Source organism: Bufo gargarizans, chromosome 6 (assembly GCF_014858855.1).
Source record: "Bufo gargarizans isolate SCDJY-AF-19 chromosome 6, ASM1485885v1, whole genome shotgun sequence".
NCBI classification, from domain to species: Eukaryota; Metazoa; Chordata; class Amphibia; order Anura; family Bufonidae; genus Bufo; species Bufo gargarizans.
This window is the reverse complement of record NC_058085.1, coordinates 38,392,365-38,414,815: the sequence shown is the minus strand read 5'-3', so window position 1 is coordinate 38,414,815 and position 22,451 is coordinate 38,392,365. Positions and strand designations below refer to the sequence as shown.

General features: G+C 42.9%; 1 protein-coding gene across 1 annotated transcript; it reads right to left on the bottom strand.

Moving 5' to 3' along the window:
* Positions 1-884: 884 nt before the first annotated feature.
* On the bottom strand, positions 885-21,598 carry HS3ST3B1 (heparan sulfate-glucosamine 3-sulfotransferase 3B1). The gene is made up of 2 exons (XM_044296658.1): positions 21,068-21,598; positions 885-4,392 (listed from the first exon to the last, which is right to left on the bottom strand). Exons 1-2 carry the CDS (start codon positions 21,439-21,441, stop codon positions 3,774-3,776), a joined length of 993 nt encoding a protein of 330 aa, XP_044152593.1. The 5' UTR covers positions 21,442-21,598; the 3' UTR covers positions 885-3,773.
* Between the last annotated feature and the right edge of the window lie 853 nt (positions 21,599-22,451).

The window sequence follows — 22,451 nt, the reverse complement described above, 5'->3', positions numbered from 1 at the left end:
ACATTGGTTAAAATAGTATTCTAGTTGTTATACGTTATCGCCTATGCACATGATAGGGAAGATTACGATTAGATTGGTGGGGGTCCTACTGCTCGGACCCCCATCGATTACCAGGGCCCCATAACCCCTGCAGCTCCCTGAAATGAAAAGCAGCCGGTCGGCATGTGTGCGGCCGCTCCATTAATTTCTATGGGAATTCCGAGATGGCAGAGCGCTGTACTCTTCAGGAAATCCTGTACAAATGAATGGAGTGGCCAGGGGGGGCTGCAAGGGATACAGGACCCCCGTTCAGGGGTGCACCACCAATGAGGACAGGTGAGGCGATCACCTCAGGCAGCACCAGCTAGGAGCAAGAAGGAGGCAGCAGAAGGGCGATGGGCAATAAGCGCTTTCATTGTGGCATAGGGGTTAGGTTAAAAAATTGGCATTGGGGAGGCGCAGTTTCTGTTTTCGCCTCAGGCAGCAGAAAGGCTAGGTGCGCCCCTGCCCCCGTTCTTGTGATTAGTGGGATTCCGAGCATTAGGACCCCCACCAATCTAATAGGGGATAACTTCTAACAACCGGAATACCCCTTTAAGGTTCGAATGAAGTTACCAATTTTGTCAGTACAGACCAATGGTCCTCTTCCGCAATGGTAGATGTTGGGAGAGATGAGAATCAGACAGTTGGATTGTCTAATAGTCCATCAGATACAGTAATCTGGTTCTTCCCAATCCTAAGCGTGCCATATTAATAGAAATGAATTCCCTCTACGTAAAGGACTGTAAACCGTGTGCTGTCACATTCTCTATCACAGAGCGTATTTGTGTTTTGTCATCAGGTTGTCAGGACGCAGCCTGACAAAGATGTGCGTGAAATCACCAGGTGATACAGTTCTCTTTATCTTGGTAAAATATAGTTTATTTGCTCATACAAAGACATAGTATGAATTTCAGAATGCAATATTTTTTTTTTCTTAAAAACATTTTTTGCTGTGTAAAATTAATTTTTTGTATTTTACATACCACAAAATACTTGATTTTCAATGTACACTTTTTCATGTTTCAATGTCCTTTGTATTCCTTTTTCATATATATTTACTTATATAGATATTTATATAAATTTGCTATTTCTAAAGTAACCGGTTACAGATAGAGGAAAAAAAGAAAAAGAAAGAAAAAAAGAAGAAGTAAAACAAAATAGATACGGCTGAATAAAACTCAACCACTACCTCATATGTGCGAATTCTAACCACATAGAAGGTTAGCAGTACTTTAAGTACAAAACCAAAAGGAGGACTAGAACTCAGCTCCATGATGACCAAGGCATATACCACAAAGCTCCTAGGCCTTATTAGTTAAAGGGGTGTCCGGGTTCAGGGCTGAAAGTAAGCTCCCGTTCACTCCTTTAGCATGTAGGTTAGGCGCATCGGAGCATTTCCTTGCTCTGATGCTCCCCTTGCCTAGCGCTGCATCACGCAGGGAAAGTCCTGTTCGTTGTGAGCCGGCGAAGGATCAGGCTTCACAACACTATGCTAGGCGGAGATTTCAGCCTAGCAGGGAGCCTGGTGACATCATTGGCACAGATAGGCGGTGTACAACACTGTTCTGGGCAGTTTTAGAGGCGGTAATACCGCCTCTAAAACCACCCAGAACAGTGCTATACACCTCCCACTTGAGTCAGTGACATCACTCGGCTCCCTACTAGGTGGAAGTCTCCTCCTAGCATACTGATGTCAAGCCCGGTACATCACCGGCTCACAAAGAACAGGCCTTGCACTGCATGGTGCAGCTCAAAGGAAGAGGAGCATCGGAGCAGGGAAATGCCAAAGGAGTGAAGGGGAGCTTATGCCCAGGTTCAGCCCTGAATGCAGACAACCCCTTTAAGTAGGCCTCATATTGGACTGGTGTCATGGCTACATCAGACAGAGCAAAAATAACAGGTTACTGTTTTTTTTTCTCTTAAATACTTCTACAGCTTTCTGCATAGCCATTAAATTTTATAGTTTTTTTTCTTCTTAGCAGCAGTGTAAAAATTACCACTTTTAGATACTGAAACAAAACCAATAACCCTTGGTTCATTTTTTAGGTGGGGTTCCTGAAAGGTAAAAAGGAAATAAAAAGGACACCGCCAACTGACCCGAACATAGTCATGTGCAAGGTAATGGCAGGTAAGCAGCTTCTGGTAGCATTAAATGGTAACTTGGATTTAATGATCATGAAGTATGGCTTAACTGGGTTTTTTTCAGAACATTTTGTTGGGTCGGGTCATTTTGTTGCCCTAAAGCTTGCCACAGTGAGATTGTGAGATTGAAACTATGGTGTTGTGCTCTTGAAGTTTTTCAACTGTGCACAGCCAAAAACACCAAATGCACTGATATCCAATCAGCCAACATACCAGGTATCCACGATCTACTAGGTTGTATACTATATTGACCAATTGTTGGCTATCAGTTCTTTGCACGAAAGAACATGGACAATCAATGGCCAACAATTGGAAAAGTAGTTCAAATTGAACTTCTCGGCAAAAACTAATCTCATGTCTGTGGAGCTTAGGAAAAGAATATTCTAGTAGGTCGGTTTATGACAACCAATTGTCAAATTGGGAAAGTAGTTGAAATTGGACTGGCACAAAAAAGTATTCCATGTCTATGAAGCTTTGAAAAAGAATATTCTGATAGGTCTGTATGAAGTGGGAGATTTATGAAGATATAAATTGTGTTATCCTAGTGCCGCAATTTGATAAATATCCCATTAGTGTGGTAAAAACCAACATCATAATAGTGCAAAGACGACTCCAAATTTTAAGTATTTTGTCCAAACATAAAATGTTATGGTGCATCCAGCAAGGACATTGGTTTTAGACTGTAACATTGAAAAGGTACGGAAATGTTATTAAAATATTATAAAACAAAACCTATCATGCATAGAGAATATGGAAGACGTAGGGTGTAAAGGCTTTCATCGGCTAGATCACCCACTCACCACAAATGATTGACAACGCAATGAGAGTCTTGCAAAATACTTTGGGATCTGTGATGTATCCTCGTAAATACCAAATGATGAACATACAATATCCACCAATGTTGCTTTCCACACTTCCAAACCCATGGATGGTAGAATTTGGATGCTCACCGTGAACAACCTCATAAATTGTGTGACTCGCGGCAACCAAATGGACCCCGTAGTTTGAGGACTCGGATTATACTTCTAGCCAAGTTATTCAACTGGATATGGCACTATAATAGAAAGGCTATGCGCTTTGCGTTCCACCACCAAACCTCTGGTCCTACGCTGTACCACCCTATCAAGTCTTGAGGAAGAATCAATGCCCAAGTATCAGGAAGTGTGATGAAAACCAAGAACCCTGCAAACTTGCCGACTTAAAAAGATTTCAATACCCGTAAACATAACAAACACCAAGGTAACGTTATTGTGCTTTCATAGCATATATATATATATATACGACTGCATAAGGAGCACCATTAGCGAATATGCAAGATGGAGATGAAAAACCCTTTTTTTTTTTTTTTTTTTTTTTTGAGACCAAGAATTTGCCTGTGGGTCATCTGTGCAAAAGAAGGCGACGTTGATGTTCTGTCTCTTCGAGGGTCGTGATGTGATGGAATGTTAATACTATGGGCAATCAAGGAACCGCGTGGTTAGGCAGCTTAGTGAATTAATTGCTTAGGAATTACAAATAAATTATAATAAAATAGATTTCTGTACATTTATACAGACACACAGAAAGATGTGTTTACTTCACATAAGTCTACGACTCTGGCTGACTCATCTTCAGTCCCATCCAAAGTCATGGCCAGTCATTTGGTAGAACTTCATGTTGAACGGCCTGTAGAACTCGCGCAATCTCTGGACAACTTCTGGGTTTATGTTGGGGTGAGTCCGGCCCTTGGTTTTCCCCAGACAGTGGGGTTTGCTGCTACCCTCCGCCTTTTTCAAGCATGGGAAACCCTTAGTCTTGTTGAAATAAAAATGTTTGTCTGTGATAATTCGTTTAAGTCCCAGGAAATCCTGGACACGTCCCAGTTCTCCAGCGGGATCCGTGATCAGTCTCTCCCCGCTGACAAAGAGGATCTGGCTCATAGGGAAATACTGGAGCCAGTTCTCCAAGTGCTTGGCGTAGATGCCAATCTGGATGGCACTCCATGAGATGTCGATAAGACCCGTAGTCCTGTTTTTAAAGGTCAAGCTCTCAAATGTGGGGATGTCCGGCCTCTTGGACAATGTTTGGGTGTAGTCCGATATGACGCGAGTTACAGGGTCTCTCACCACCACAATCACCTTAGCATCCTTTGACATGGCAGAGATCCGAGCTGGAGCTTCCTTTGTCACAAAGTAACTGGGAGTCTTCTCCATGGTGATCTGGCCATCCAATGTCCTCGGCATCAACTCCCTAGAAGACAATAAGAAAATATTAGCATCATATCACAAAAATCAAGACTTCAGAAGATTTTATGATATGGTATTGTTTCTACAGTCATTCCCATTTGCAGAGCCATATGACTTGTTAGAATTTAGCATTCACTTGAAGGGTTAATGCTGTCTGCAAGCCACAGCTCTTTGACAAATAGCATCTCGTTAGGCATCTTGAGCTAACACCAGGCTGAGTTATTTGTGCGCCTTCAAGATGGATTGACCCACTTTGCTAATTAACTGCTGCAAGGTGGGGGAAAATGGTTTGTGGCTGTTTCCTCTTTCCTAAATAAGTAAGGGGGTCAAAAAAAGGCAAAGACATTGTGCCACCTAGACGCACATTATTGGTGCGTCATTAGGATCCTAGCTGGTGGTATATCAGGGGAGCAGCCATTTTGTCGTCTAGTACAATATTTTTAACAATCTATCCTGACATCAACTAAATATAACAATCATGAAGCTAAAAAGGATTGTCCTACGAAAGGTATTTCTCTCCTATCAGCAGTTGCACCCTATGACCCCAAGAATGAGGGGTTCCTCACCTTATTCTGAAGATTGTGGGTGGTCCCAATGGTCACACCACAATCCAATATCTATCTTGTTGATCGGTAATAAATACTTTCAATGGATAACTCCTTTAATGTGTCTCATGCTGTAGCTGTTATATTAGTGTAGATTTAAAAGGGACATTTATGGCATATACACAGGATCCGCATCTCAAGAATTGATCCCTGTCTGGCGCTGCCGTAAATGGACAGGTGGCTGCGCATGTGTGTTGCTCTCCAGCCATATCTATGGCAGTAACAAAAATAGCTGATTAAGCATGCTCTGCTATTTTTGGAATTCCCATAGAAATGAATGGAGAGAGCTGACCATGCGTGGCCACCTCTCCATTTACAGTGGCACAAGATGGAGCTCCCTTGAGATGGAGTAGGCTACAAATGTACAGATGGGGCTACCACTTTAACAGAGGAAAAAATCCACTTTGTGTGGTGGGAGCTGCGCAAATCATTTTTGATTACATATTTTCAATTACATATTGTGCAGATTACAGGATATAGTCTGTACGGTCTGGTAGACCCTCGCTCGATTGGACAGAGGGAAACTAATCGTGGTGGTAGCAATCTCTTAGTTCCACCTGGAGATAAGTGGCGACAAGTAAATCCGGCCAACGCTTATCTCTCCATTCTCTGATGAAGTAACATGCAGCAGAGACTAACATGGTTAATGGAGGAGGAATTGGGACTGTGGCCACCAACTGCTTCTTCAGCCAACAATTGTCCTATGTCTACGTCCAGCTCAGGATAGGTCATCAGTATGTGATCGGTGGGGGTCCGACTCCTGGCACCCTCTCCAATAAGCGGTTTAAAGAGACTGCGGTGCTCACTGTGCCTTCCTAGGCCAGTGAAGTCATGTTCATCCATCACACTGCCCAGGTACAGCTTAGTCCCTGTAAATGGGGCTGAGCTGCGATACCAAGCACAGCCGCTATTTAATGTACTTGGTAAGCACCGATCACATACTGATGACCTATCCTGAGGACAGGTCATTAGTATAAAACACATGGAAATATGTTGAATGAGTAAGACTATATGCACACTAGCCGTAGACATCCGGCAGGGAACAGCCTGTAAGATCTCTGTGCGTTCCGGCAATCTGTGCGTTCCTGGCATTGCCGGAGGTTTGTATGGCTCCGTCCGGCCCCATTCACTATAATGCGGACCAGCGGAGATCTGGCCTCATTCTGGCAAATATGCCGAGAATCGTCCGGAAGAAAACTGCTGCGCTGCCGGATCGCCACCGCTAGTGTGCTACTTGCTACAGCATGCCGTATCCGTACTAATGCTAGCCCATGTGTGCCACCAGAAATAGTCACTCTAATGGGCACGGGCCGGAGGTCTGGCCGCCTCTCGACATGTTTGCCATGCCAGTGGGCCACATATACACCCTGATCATGTTCTTATCTCTTAAACACTGCTCTATCAGTCCTGTTATCATACTGAAATCCACTTTATATATCATTATCTCATTGAAAGAGCGATTACATAGAACGTAGTCTTTTAATGCTGTAATAAAGCCGGAACAATGACAAATCCAACAGCCTGAACGCTCCTCCATCTCCTTGAGAAGCAAAAAAAAAAGTGAAGCCCAATTACATCCCTTTTACACGTCTTTCTTTGGAAAACGGCCCTCAGCGCGGCATCGAGCAGATTGCTAAATTGCCTCAAATTACTGTAAACTCTCAGCAGATTGCTGGGCCTCCATTTAATCTGTTTGCAAACACAGGCATTAACCCGCACCACCCAGCGTTTAAATTAGGCTAAAATAGCAGTTTAGATGAAGATTGCGCCGCGCCGTCTACGAGAAGACGATATGATGGGGTTGTAGAGCATTCTAAAATGTCATATCTGGAGGAGAAGAAAGTACTGAAATATTTCAGCCTATTATAATTCACCTGTTGTACTCATATGGGCTGAGGTATGAAACCTATGGACCTAGCTGGGTGTGTAGTTGTGGTAAATTAAGAAAAAAAAAGAACACCTGGAAATGTAACGTGATGGTAAACCTCAGCTTTAAGTATAAACTGCTAGTGGTGCTTGGTCAATAATCACAAATGCTAGGTGGTACCACCTTTATTTTGGGTTCTGCAGCAAAGTATATGTTGAGGCTGGGTCACGTTGAGGCTGGGTCACATTAATACTGGGTGACATCTCCCCTTGCTGTGTATCCTAAATAAAAAAAGGCAGTAGAACTCGTTCCTCGATGTACACAAGGCAGAGGAGAAGAAATTTTTTGTAGTTATGCCTCTGTAGTTGTTCATTTAGTGAATATTAGTAATCAAGTCCACAAAAATTCAAATAAGCCAATTAAAAATGGTTTGATGCTCAAGAAGGTGTCCTCAATTGACTTAAAAGAGAGGCAAAATCTGGTAGCTGCCTTGAAGAATCCATTAAGCCCTAGCCCCAAAAACCAGAGAATGTAAACATGGCCATACACTTTATATCAGGCATGCCCAACTTGCGGCCCTCCAGCTGTTGCAAAACTACAACTCCCAGCATGCCTGGATCGCCTACAGCTATTAGGGCATAATGGGATTTGTAGTTTTGCAACATCTGGAGGGCCGCAGGTTGAGCATCCCCGCTTTATATTAAGGACTGAACCCACTGACTTCAGTAGGATTGGTCGACCACTAAAGTGTCATTCATTGTGAAGAAACACTGGGGTTTTCCATAATCGACAGTCATGAGGAGCAGGCATATGTATGTGGGGGTCAGGAGGAGAGACAGTGTGTCGACCTAATGAGTTTGTGGTCAACAGATAACTAAAGTATATGGCCAGCCTAACCCTCAAAAGACATTCAAACCAATAGATCCTTTCCCTATTGATGCTAGGAAATTTAACTCACACACCCTCCCTGTTCATCACAGAATATGGATATAAAATGTTTTCCCCTATTCAGCCTAGAAAAATTACTTTTGATAATTTTGAGGTAAAATTTACAATTTCCGATCTATACATATATAGAGTTAAAACTGCTTCAGAATTGAATAAAAAAGTCAAAACAGGTGGAAAAAAACCCAGCCTGGGCCACTCTTAATATAACGTAGCGCTATATAGATGACATTCTTGGATCAGGCTTCATTTTTTAACTCCGATGGCCATTCTGTACGCAGAAGTTTAGCATAATGGAAAATCTGACCAAGAAAAACAATGCAAAAGAGAGAGAAAAAAAAAAGAATTATGTGCAAGCCCTTGAAGATCTTCTGATCATCCATCAGACTAATTACCCCAGATGTCCCGCTGTGTTTGTATTACCTCACTAATTCACTGAGAGAGCCTGCTCAATCATAATGTGCCTGACACTTGATAACCAAAAGTAGGGGATATATAAAAGACAAAAACACTATCAGCCGTTTCCTCCTCCAAGATAACAAAGCCAATGCACAATAATAGAGAACAAAGCAAAGAGTGAGTCACCTTTGTCAGATACAGACGATATATTGACACTTCCAGAGCAGCAGATATGAAATTTGTGTGATCTCAAAAACCCTTCAACATTACAATTTTTTTCTTTTTATACTGCTAGAATGCCTATTGATTCTTCCTGCTTCTAACTTTGGCTGGTCAGTTGGTCATTTGACCCAATATTCTACTGTGACCCCAGAATGACCCCACATGTGACTTTAATTTTCCTGACACTGATGGTTTAGGTCAGTAAATATGGCTGCATGGTCTAAGAACTATGATGTTGAAACCTGAGCAGTGTGATAGAGCTAGATAACGGGACGTGTAAAGTGGTTATACACTTTATTTAGCTTTCGGGTGAATACTCATTCGGCCAACAGCTATCTCTCCTGACCCCCCCATACATATGCATGCATTCTCAATAGGGCGAGGGGAGTATGCAGCTGCCAGAAACCTGGAGGTAAGCCACCGCTTTTCTCCCTTGAGAACAAAAGATTGGACATTTTGGAAATCAACACGCCTAAAAGGTGGAGACATAGTCAACAGCTGTTGGCCAAATGATCATTCAGCCAATAGCCATCTCTCCCGACTCATTCCTGACTCCCCCATGCACGTTTTGTTCAGCCAAGCATGTATTTGTTGTCAGTGGTGAAAGAGGAGAACCACTCCCAGATATTTATCCCTTGGGAGAATGGCAGTCAGGAGGAGCTCCCCAAACATGTTAGATGTTGGCCAAACATGCAGTTCTCGGTGAGGTCAGCCGCTAATACACTGATGTGTATGGAGGCCTTAACCATTCGTCCCACCTCATATCTACCATCGAGAGAGTCAAGACCCTACTGGAAACATCAAATTTTTGGCCAGTCCCACTGAAATTGGTGGGTTCAGCCATCATTCATCTAATGCATATGGCCACCATAAAGGGGTTTTCCATAATCAACACTTCTTCGGAATAGAAGACACACGTCAGTCGGTCATGGTCAGCTTGACAGAGTGGTCAAATATTTAAGTATTCATACAAATAGGCAGACAGCAATTTGCCAGCATTTCTTTACCGATACATATGGGTCAGTCATTTTCCTTAATAGAAATTTGCAGTCCTCCAGGAAGCCACAAGAACATCGCACAACAATGCAACCCAACAGCCCCTGTAGGCAGAAGCTTTTAGAAGACATAAAAGGCCAACGTGTTAGATCCTGTGGGCACAAAGTACGTCTTATTCTGCCGGGCAGCAGGAGATTCCTGTCCCCTACGGATATGTTTTTTCAACTGTTGCTAGTTGTATTCACACAGAGTATAACCAATCGTTCCCCACCTCCCCATTCACCTCCATTACTTATCTAGACTGTCAGTGGACAGCCCCCCATTTGCCTTCAGTTTTCTACGCTGCTTGCTCCCATACACAATTAACCTCTGCAACCGTCTTTGAAAATCATTCGTCCTTCCATTCTGTTCCTTTCTACTAAGGAACTCGCTCCCTCCCCTCCCATCTGATGACTCATTGAGCCATTGTGTCCTTCCAAGAAGCCAGAACAGGATTGGATAATCCTAAACTGTGCTCTCACCCCCTATGGTTTATTTTAGTTTTCTGCAGACACTGCATGCTGACAAATGCTTCTTTCGTAGAGAAAGGCTTGCTGTTTTTTTTTTTGTAGAAGGTATTCTGCATCCTTTGACGGTGTATTGGCAGCAGGCTAAGGCCGCTATGTACAACGACCACCGTCAAATGCAAACCCTAATGAGCAGTCATTATGAGAACGGCCACAATTAGATACAAATGGCTACGTGCTTGTAAAATCTGATTGAAACAATATTGCTAGATCTGTGGTTGCTGATCGGTTCCACCTGCCAGTCATAAAAAAGGCTCTTCAATAAGTTGAAAGTGGGCTGATGACGGAGGTGGTTCCATAAAGTGGTGTAAACAAAAATGTGTGTGCTATGGACCCTAAGCCTTTCTACTGCCTCCCTGTCCATCCAACAAATTCATCCAAATAACCTGACCAGGGCAAAGTGACCCCTCCCTTGGCACATGTTCCAGTTGTCCTCCCTAGCTATGCCCCTGTCAAGAAGACAAAGGACACAATACAGAAGACAGAACATGGAGGAGAAAAGTAACATGGCCCATCTCAGAAATTGCTTGCATATTGCTAGGATATGCAATCTGTGTCAGATAGGAAGGGGTCCCAGACCAGAGGTGGGTCCTGCACCTATCTCCAGTAAGTGTTCTCAGAAGTGAAGAAGAGCACACTGCACATGGGCAGTTCCAAAAATTGCATAGTGACCATTTTTGGGTGTTTTCAGAAGTCCCATAGTGATGAATGTAGAGTGCACTGCGTATATATGCGCAGGCGCCGTTCCATTAACCGTTATGGGACTGCTGGAAATAGGCAAGCTCTGCTAGCTATTTTCGGAACTCCCACAGCAGTGGACAAACGGTGGCCACACATGTGCAGTCGAAAACAGTTGAGCTCTGCCATCAGTGTCCCAGAAGGCCAACCCCTTTAATGGCAATTTAACCACATGTATGATATAGATTTATATATAGTCAATGAAAATAAAACCAATGAAAAACATAAAAATGAAAAGGCAAACTTTTAATTTTCAAATTTCACATCTATATATACGAGTTTGGACATCAAGAAACTTTTTGATAACAGTTAACAGTGACCCCGCTTCCTGAGATGCTTTTTAATTGGGGAGGAGGAGGGCTGGTGCCAGGCTCCACGGGTAACGATCCTGGCTAATTACAAGTCTGCCATATAATAAGAGGCTATGTGTGCCTTTACTACTTCAGACACACAAAATACAGCCCTGTCAAGCCTCTCCCCTCTGATTCTGACTGGATGGGGGTAGAGCGTCCCTGAATTACCGGCAGTTTAGCTAATTATTTTGTATGTATGTATCAGCAATTCACTGCAGGCAGTCCGCCCCAGCCACGGCCGTTAGTGAGCGCCATCCCTTTTGTTCACTTTTTGGACAGGATACAGTTTTGCCGCACCTTCTGGTCATGACTGGGTGAGAAGAGAATTTGTAAACCCCTCGATGCATGACAAAACTGTGCATCTGATATGGACTTGGCTACGTAAACACTTTAAATCATTGCTAACCAGCTGTTTTACGGACACGAGGGGATCTACATACTGTAAATTTGTTCAGTCCGGCCCTGGAAAATAAAAAATATAAAAAACTGCAGGAATTTGGAAAAAAGGTTTTCAAAAACACTTCCTGTCCCAGGACTATAAACTGGGCTTGGAAGGAGGGGGAAGACACTTCAGCCTTGGAATTCACATCCTATTTAATCAACGCCAAAGAATTTAATTTTTATTTTATTTTTTACTAAAACACAATAATTTGGGAGTTGATTATTGGTCGCAATGCAAACTATTCCATCACAATGATATATCAAAGGTGTATTTAACATTTTAGTGAAATACACTTCACCAATCCATAGGACCAGAATAGTAATGAGTTCAGAATTTTTGAAATTTTTTAAAACAAATCTCCGACCTGTTGAACAGTTACGCCCCAATGCAACCAAACGGCCAATGAATCATAAACCAATTTAGAAAAACTGGAAATGTTTTACTGGCTACTACAAATAACCTGTGCCGAAGGATGTACCCGGTACGATGATCCCCCTCTATCTGGGGTGTATAGCACTACACAGTGCCAATGGGGAATTCTTCAAATTCACAAAAACAAATGAAATAGGATCAGATCCGTCGGTAGTCACAGCCTGAAGCTATTTAGTTTGTTTCTGCAAAGTGATCTGTACTCCATTAGTATAATGCCACTATACACCTTTTGGAGTAATCCTTCAAAGTCGGTGTAATTATGTCCTCTGGTGTAGCCTTTGCCCTCTAATCACGGTACAGATTGTTATCCGCTCCTGCACCGGGTACCGGGCACAACCCTTTAATTATAAGGTCTGAAATAATAGGACCTGTAATTTGTTTGGCATTTTCTTGGCTCAGGAGGTGATGTTGGACCAGCAATGGTCACTGTAAGGAAAATATAGACACAGGTCACGATTTCCATTAACCTCTGCTGTATCACTGCGTAACACATTACATTGTATAGACACCAACCTAAACAGTAGCCACCAACCAATCATATATTAGCTGTCCTGGGTAGTGCAAGCCTTACAATACCAAATATAGGTTTAGGCATGGTTTAGAGTATACAGCCATCTAAAACTGAAAAAAAAACGAATGTAAAAAAAATATTTGGGGGATTCAGCTCATTCCTGGAATGCTCGTTGACAACCTATATGGTCGCCATTACTGCTCCCACATTGGGCATTGCGTGGATGTCCCATAGTAGAGAAGATCCATTCAGGGACAACTGACAACCCTTATGGAGGCTGTAATGAAAGCCAAGATACTACATGACTAAGTAGGACATCTGTCTTAATAGTCATTGGCCAGGGGAAGGGGGGGTTTGCACCATCCAACTCTCCCAGCTGCAGACAAAAAACTGCTTAACTGCTAAAATAGTAGAGGCCTAGGGCTTGGGTGTCACGTGAAGACCTCATGGTGAGCCTGGCTGGAACAGCAAATGTTTCCAAGCTATGAGCGGCCTCCCCAATCGTTGACTGTGTGACATTTTTCGATGACTGAATGAATGAAACATTTTTATGACGGGCGTGATCATCGCCTGATCCCAATGTGGGAATCTCGGTCTGGGGCGTTGAAATATCAAAGCCACCTTCCGAGCACCGCTCACAAATGTGCCAGACTTTCCGGACAGTTCAGCGATACAACAGGTGAGGGGATGAGGGAGGGGGTTGTCCAGAAATCCGAGCTGGGCAGACAATATGCTCCCTCTTTTTATATAGTACTCAATGGGGCAAAAGGCTTTCTTTGGGTGCCCTCCGGCCCCCCTCCACCCAAGGAAACATGGATTATAGATGCCATCTGTGCAGAAATCTCAACCTGTCTATGGACCAGGCTAATCGACCTCCAACCACTACCCAAAAAGAAAAACTTTGGAAGAGAGTTAGTTGACTTTTTTTCAGTTTCCTTTGTAAAGAACCTACTCAATATAGAAAGCAAAAAGTCATAAAAAAATATATACAAGAGGCGATGCATATTACACAACCACTTTAGCTGCTTGAATATTATTTTTGAACCATTTTGTTCAGAAACCTCTTACAAATTGCACCTTCTACCCAAATAAACAGGAATCTGTTACTGTTACCTCCTTTAAAAAAAAGCGCTATTCTCTGGAGATTATCAGATTAGATTATTTGAAAGGCAAACAAGTGACTGGTAATTAAAGTGGCAGCAGATTGACAGCTTGACATTTGTTTTAATTTAGCTGTCGTCTTAAGTATTTAAAGGGTAAAAAAAAAAAAAAACCTTTGTATTTTTTAAAGCCACTGTATAGCCGACGAGTCCTAGTATAAACAACCAGTCATTGCCGATGAGGTCATGGATAAAGTATCACGATTGTTAAATTATTAGTATAATGTCATTATACGGAGTGTCTAATATAGAGGTATAGAAAAAAAACTAGAAACTGCCGTGAAGCCAAGATATATTATAGATCTGCCCATATCATTAGCGTATATTTTGGTTTTATAAAGTTGTGTATTATAGATACAAAAAACTTAAATAAAATAAAATATATCTAGCGTTTTATCTAGCGTAAAAAAAAACTACTAAAATATATCTAAAACAAAATTCATCTACAGAAAAAAAAAATTATCAAAAATATGTACAGAAAATCACCCAAAAAGTCCAACAAAAACATCAAGTAAACGGCAGATACGCAAACTTTGTAAAAGGTTTAGCGTTATAAATGTCTCACGGTGTAATCTATAGATCTGCTTTCCTTCCGTCATGGTAAATATTTCAAGTGGAGATGTTATAGGAAAGCACTGAAGGCACCAGAACAGGGTGAGGGGAGAGATAAAAACAAGAAAAAAAAAATCTGGAGGTCCATACTGTCAAACATGACAAAAAGTTGTCAGATATCTGAAGTGGCATCAACACAATAAAGTGTTCATCAGAAGGGATCTTTTCTTTTTCTTTTATAAAAATGTTTTAAACATTTTAAAACTAATTCAAAAACTTTTGTGCTTTAGGAAAAACAAAAAAAATATTTCATACATTGTACAGATTTTTTTGGTATTTAAAATGACATATTAGTACTGTAGAAAAAAAAAGAAAATTAGAAAATGTAAAGTTCAGAACATGTTTTATATTACTGACGAATTTTCAGCTATATATACACCGGTATATATATCGAACAAAAATTAAATATTAACGTATTTACTAACTGCGATGCGGAGTGTCATAAACACAGGCTGACATTTTCCAAAAAGAGCAATCTGTCATATTCTACATACATCGAACCAGCCGCTGCTACTGGGATGTAAAAATAATTATTTTGGCAGGTTGACACATAATGAAAAATTGAGCATAAAATCCTAGTGGATTTAGCATTTCCCTCGCTCTCAAAACTATTTTCTATTATTATTTTAAGACAATGTTGTTGTTTTTTCATGACTGGGAACTTTTAAGGAAAAAAAAGTTTGTAAAACTTAAAATTTATGATAAAAATATATAAAACTAAATCAACCTGAAAAAAGTTACAGTGCGGCATTCACTTAATTGGATGGGAACGCTATGGAGCTGTAGACTGCTTTGGTAAACTGCACTTTTTGTCATTTGGTTAATGAGAATCAAGAATTTTTGGCACTGAAGAAAAATCTTTATCCAACATAAATATTACAGATGTTAAAAAGGGGGGGGGGAGGGAGGGAATGAAAAAATTTCCACTTTTGTATAGTTAAGAAAATAGTAACTTGAAATTCAAATGATTTGGTTTATGGCAGATGGGATTGGCAGGGTGCGATTTACATCGGTCTGCGTAATGAAATGTAAATTGGGTTAATACAATACGGGTAACGTAAACCAGATTAAGGGAGTGAATAAAAGCTTAAAAAAACCCACATTATATTCATATAAAAAGTTATGCAGAAATAGATTTCTTTACTAGCATTAGCGGCTATAACAGGAGGGTGAGATCACCTAGAATTGGCCATCGTCCGGCTCGCAGATTTCTAGCAATATAACTTGTGGCACAGATGTAAATATAGGTTTTGACTGATTTCTGTTACTGCTGCTTTAAATGTATTGATGACTTAAAGGGGTTCTCTGGGAATAATAACTTTTTACCAAATGTTTGCAGAGTAGTCATACTTACCTGCTCTCTGCTCTGCTGTGTCCATGTTCCGGTACGGCAATGGGCGTGGTCACATCCTCAGCTGCAGCCAATGGCTGGCTTCAGCAGTGATGTACCGTTTATGGCCACGTCACTGCTGAAGCCAATTATTGGCTGCAGTGGAGCTGGTGACCATGCAACATCGGATGTAAACCCTGAGGACCGGAACATGGATCTTCTGTTTACAGCGGCAAGTTGGGGGAATTATCGCCCGGACAACCCCTAATGTCGCTTTTCAAAATGGCTTCCTCCACTGTGCATACTAAAGAGTTCGCTATTGCCAACATTCAGAGAATGCGACATTTGTTGTATCAATGAGGGCGGAATATTCATATATCAGTCATTTCAGAACAGGTAGCGACTTTATCTGGATTACTTAAAGTCTACATTATTACTGTTGGCTCGAAGAAGACAAGCCATGCACATTAGACAGTCAAACCCTCTCTCTCAATCTTTCCATACACATGCAAGCCCGTCTCAGCAGAGCATGCACATGTTGGAGAGAAGGTCGCAGCAAGATACTTCTAGCCGAGGGTTATCTACTCAAGAACAAAATGATAGGGCAGTTAAAATCCAACAGCCAAATTTTCTCCCCTCATACACATAAGATGGTTGGCCAGACCCACTTGGGTTTGGCCAAGATTTACTTAGGTTGTATGGCCAGCTTAAGATCTTTAGGTGGGGAAATGGGATATATAATTTTAGAATTTTCATACAAGGATACAGAGTAGGGAGGGTAATATAAATGCAACCAGAACATGAAGGGCGGACATATTGTAGTCCAAACCATTGCACAACAAAGAAGAACCCAGTTCCCGGAGAACCGATAACTCCATGAAGGTCACACGTACATCGGAAGTACCCACAGATCTCCAAGCTGACCACAGACATAAGAAATTTGATGGTATCATCCGATAATCTAATACAGGGACCGGCAACCGTCGGCACTTCAGCTGTTGTTAAACTACAATTCCCAGCATGCTCCATTCATTCTTAGAATGGCAGAGCAAGTATGCAATTTGGGAGTTGTAGTTTCACAACAGCTGTAGTGCCAGAGGTTGCCTACCCCTGATTTAATAGATGGCACCAGAGGTGTCCATCACCCACTCACCTAACCTCCACTTAAAGGACAACCACATTTAGTTAAGTCAAATGCGCATACAAATGGCGTGGCCTGGGACGGGGGGTTAATAGCTGATATTTCAACTTACTCTCCCTTTTATCGGAGGCCGTAATACCCCAAAACATATAGGGTGTGTGAAAGGGAGGAACGTAAAGTCTGGTCATCGCTCAATCTGCATATCATATTGACCAATGTCTCCATTTGCACATGGTCACCAGAAGAACTTCACCTCCCATCAGAACTTTCTGATATTTTCCCGCCAGCATTTCCTTCCTTCACACCATACGTACGAATATCTGAACCTGCCGTCCCACAGGGCAAAAGGTTGGACATTGTCCTCTCCCACCTGGGATGTTCTCGAAACGTTTTGCTATTTCTGCCAACGACCAGAGGCCAAGAACATTTTTTAGGCTTGTTCAATAAATATCTCGACTAGTGGAACAGATTTTCTTTTTGTCTCCACAGACACAAGAACATTTTGGAAGGACTATTCATTTTTTGGGTGGTCATATCGGCCAATTTATGTCTTTAGCCCAACACATGTACTGAGCCGCTCAAGAACATAAAAAAATAGAAATCTGATCTATTGGTTTTAACAGACCTGGTGGACAATTTGCCCTACAATCATACAGTATTGTGAGCTCCCGGGGAGGCAGGCTGTCCCGGGTACGGGCAGCTTAAATATTAATACTTATATTTCTAAACTTTTTGATGGGTCTAATTAGCTATGTGCTAGTTACGGGATATTATAGGATTGCTAACCTGATATTTGCTCTTCTCCTGTAACCTAAGACCAATATACGGACGCCGTAAAGAGTTCTCAAGTTTTCTTTGACGCCTTCCTTTCTGTAACTTTATAGCATAGTTTACAACACAATATGGAATATTTTGACCGCTATTTGGTAAGTTTAGGCAATTTTCTGCTTATCTTTTCCACAATGATCCTTCGATATACTTGTACTATACAGCAGGGGGCACAATGTTCCTTTGTGTTCTCATTCAGGAGAACGGTAGTCTATTCATCTGTAATTTCCAAAACCCGACCTGCAATAATGTCCCCTATGATATAAAGACGTCACATAACTGATAAGATAGGAAACCACAATAATAATAATGTGACCCTAGCGTTGTACTAGATACGTAAAACTGGAAGAACACCAGTCACTGCAGCCTGAGGTTCCTTGCTTCCTGCAGGTATCAGACATGACGGATTTCTATGGTCTTGTCTCCATAGAAGCATGCATTATTCTTTATACTTTCCAAAACCGTCATGCGTCCTCCCCGGAAGATGAGACTGCTACATTACTGTATCTACTGCAGGCAAGTGACTGCTCCCCCATCCATATAGATCAGACACCTAGAACAGGATCCCTCATTAATGCTCCCCCTTGCTGTGCGGTGATAGGAGGATGAGCAGCTGTCAGTCCCCGTCACCTGAGCCAGCGGATAATACCGTCCCATTATCTCACTGACGACCGGCAGCACAAGAGTTAAAATGCTGTACTGATGCGTCGCCGTTTATACCCATGTGCTCCACCGAGCTCAGCCACAGACGTGCACCCATCCTCACCGGAAAAAAATGAGCAGAAAATATAAATACATGCGGAGGTCCTTGCGTCGTCCGGACCGCAGGAAATCAAGGGAACGGAGAGGGTTAACGTCAGTGGAGACAAATAACCTAAAGCAAACCTAAACCTACAAACCTAAAGCAAAGAACTTCCAGACAATACAGCAGTACATGAAGCCTGAAGGACCAAAAAAAATGAATAAAAATATATATATATATTTAAAATTTTTATAAGCTTTATTTTTTTTAACTCTTTTATATACAGAGAAATGTCAGACGCGGACCTACTGCCACCGTTTACAGTGAATTTTACTATATTTTTGGATGATTTCTGGCGCGTCCTATCCTGCATACTCACAGTTTTAGTGCTTTTTGTTTTTTTTGTGGGGATTTTCTACATAAGGTGCGGAGTCGCACAAACAACTAACATGCTACAAGTTTTAAACTCCGCACAATGAGGTCACTTTCCGCACCTTCAATATGCCCTGTGCACAAAGCTCATTCGCTTTGCTGGTACTGTACTACACAGCAAAAATCTGCACATAATCCGCATCGTGTGCACTTACCCTTTGGGCTTATGCACACAACTGTATGTATTTTGCGGTCCGCAAAAAATACGGATGATGTCTATGTGATATCCATATTGCATCAGTTTTTTGGGTGGATCCATTGTAACAATGCCTGTCCTTGTCCGCAAAATGGACAAGAATAGAACATATTGGGGGAACGCACTTCTGGACATATGAAAACTGAATGCACACAGAATAATTTCCCATTTTTTTTGCGGACACACTGAAGTCAATGGTTCCACATATGAGCCGCAATAAAAAAAAAAAAAAAAAAAAAAAAACGGAACTGACACGGAAAGAAAATACATTAGGTTAGAGCCACTTAATGCCAACACTGCCTCCTGGGATCGCTTCCAATTGCCTCAAGCACATGAACGTATTTTGTTTCCGCGTCTGTTCCGTTTTTTGCAGTTAGGTGCAGCCCCATACGTTTCAATGTGTTCACAAACGGCACACCGTGTTTTCAGTATGTCCGTCTCATAGCCCCGCAAAAAAAAAAGACAGAACATGTCCTATTCTTGTCCGTTTTGTGGAAAAGGATAGGCATTGTTACAATGGATCGGCAAAAATAACAAAAAAACGGATGCAACACAGACGTCATCCCTATTTTTTGCAGGTCATCAGTTTGTGGACTGCAAATCACATACGGGCGTGTGAATGGAGCCTAAGGCAACAGTCCTCTACAAGCCACATAGCCTGGATACTAATAAAAAAAATCTATAATAATTTTTCCTAAATAAAACTCAAATTTGAAGTAACCCCCCCCCCCCCCCCCCCCTCCGTCAAGGCTGAACATTTCTTTGTCATTTGTGTGAAAAGGTTTCAAATAGTCTTTCTTCCCATAAAGGGAGTGGGCAAAAAGTTTTACAATGAATGAGTACAAAGATTTTGCGAGCAAAGGGCAGAACAAAAACATTATTATGACAAAGAATCTTCCCAAGGCATTTCTTGTGTGCGGTAATGAAGGTTCACATCCGTGTCGTAACAAGTCTGTATCTTTTTTTTTTTCTTTTGAAGACAGATTAAAGTAGAGAAACCGGCAGTGGAAAAAAAATGAAAAAAACCTGCCATACCATACAACTAAATATTGATGCCCTCCTACGTCTCCTGCTTTGCATGGCAGCGATGATAGCGGAGCGCGCGCCTGATCTCTGCCAGGAATGGAAGTTCAAACGCGGATGTTGTGGGAATATTAGGAGGTTTGCGCATTGTGAAGGCTCATTATTGTGGAAGTGACATGAAAAAAAAATAGAAAACTTCAAAAGAAAAATATGTATGTAAATATATATTGGGAGCAAGAAATAAATAAAAAAAATATCAAAATATTATATGAATTAGCATTAAAAAGAAAAAAGATAAAAGACAAAACTATGCAATAAAATTGGGATTTTTTTAAAAATCTAGGCAGGAAAATAATTTTACGTCTTAGGCTCTTGAGGAGTGACATGCAATACCCTGCGGTCCTCGACAGGGATCACTACAGCGCTGCACATCAAGCAGTCCCTACGCTGCAGAGCCAGGTACACGTCCTGCGCCAACCCAAGAAAGCCACAAGCCAGCGTTTAGAAATCCGAAACGCAGCGTGGAGCGACCGGGAAGTAAACCGGCATCAAAAAGCAAATAAAAAATTTGAATAGTAAAAAAAAAAAAGGCTCAAAGTACAAATAGTTTGTATTTTCTAGTTTTTGAATTTTTTTAGGACAAAAATGTCAGTAGAGCTGTGGAGCCCGGGCTCGATCTATAAATGGCGCTCTGCATACATTATGTATGGACGCGGCTCTGATGAATGGAGGGAGCGAGGCCACATAAAAGTGGAAAAAAATCAATACTTTCTTGTTGCTTAATTTCTGAATCCCCTGCTGGAATTAAACCGCTACCCCCCCCCCCCAGGCTTTCTATCTATGTATCCAGCATGTAATGCTTGTCATTGAGGTTACAGACGCGTTTCATCTCCGGGATAATGGAGGCGCTCGGTCATTTTTGTGCGCATTTGCCCACTAATGCATGGACCCCCCCCAAAATCAATAATAATTGGGCGAGCGGAAGTGACCCCTCTGTGAGCGACAGGACTGACCCCCTATAAATTATGAATCGGTACAAAGCACATTTTTGCATTTTTTAAGGACTATTAGGGACAGCTTTACCTCTACCTAGGCAGACATTTAAAGGGCTACACACAGAATATTAGGGAGGGTCTCACCTGTACCAGTCCAGTCCCTTGTCATAGTTCCTATCAAAGAAGTGGGGTTCAGCCCCCACAGCCCTGATGTCAGGGTGCACCCTCAGAAACTCCAGCAGGGCCCGGGTGCCCCCTTTCTTCACCCCGATGATGATGGCTTGGGGCAGCTTCTTGCTGCCGGATCCGTTGTAGAAGCTGCTGATGGAGCCCGTCTCCTCCGCCTGTAGTCGGGGCTCGGGCCGGAGCAGCAGTTGGGACAGGACTCCGGGCTGCGCCGGGGCGCTGGGGGCGCAGGAGCCGGCGCAGGAGTAGAACATGTAGAGGCAGAGGAAGAGCATGGTGCAGAGGGGCAGCAGCAGCCTCCTTCTCAGGTGGGGCACGGGGCTGGCATCCATAGGGACATCATGGCAGGGAGCTCACTGCGTCCTAGGCGGCATCCTGCGCCCGGTGTGCACAATCCGGTGGTAACGCATCCCCGTGCAGCGTCCAGGCTGTCCCAGCAGAGGGGATCCACTGTCTCATCACTGCCCGCCGCCTGCCCCGGACTGCTGCCTCCTGCCTGCCAGCGCAGAGCCATGGCAAAGGGGGAGGGGCGGACGCCTGACAGGCGGCCGTCCGCCCAATCACAGCGGGGCAACATATGCTAATTAGCCATTTGTTGATAAAGGACAGCCAATAGGGGGAGACGCCGTGCAGGGTGATTGGTGGCCGAGGCTATAATAGACCCTGGAACAGGTATAGCGGGCTCAGTCAGAGGCTGCAAGGAGGGAGAGCAGAGGACTGGGTGCTGAGAGAAAGCAGAGGACTGGGTGCTGAGAGAGATAGCACAGGACTGGGTGCTGAGAGGAAGAGCAGAGGACTGGGTGCTGAGAGAAAGCAGAGGACTGGGTGCTGAGAGAGATAGCACAGGACTGGGTGCTGAGAGGAAGAGCAGAGGACTGGGTGCTGAGAGGGAGAGCAGAGGACTGGGTGCTGAGAGAAAGCAGAGGACTGGGTGCTGAGAGAGATAGCACAGGACTGGGTGCTGAGAGGAAGAGCAGAGGACTGGGTGCTGAGAGAAAGCAGAGGACTGGGTGCTGAGAGAGATAGCACAGGACTGGGTGCTGAGAGGCAGAGCAGAGGACTGGGTGCTGAGAGGGAGAGCAGAGGACTGGGTGCTGAGAGAAAGCAGAGGACTGGGTGCTGAGAGAAAGCAGAGGACTGGGTGCTGAGAGAGATAGCACAGGACTGGGTGCTGAGATGGAGAGCAGAGGACTGGGTGCTGAGAGGGAGAGCAGAGGACTGGGTGCTGAGAGAGATAGCACAGGACTGGGTGCTGAGAGGCAGAGCACAGGACTGGGTGCTGAGAGGAAGAGCAGAGGACTGGGTGCTGAGAGGGAGAGCAGAGGACTGGGTGCTGAGAGAA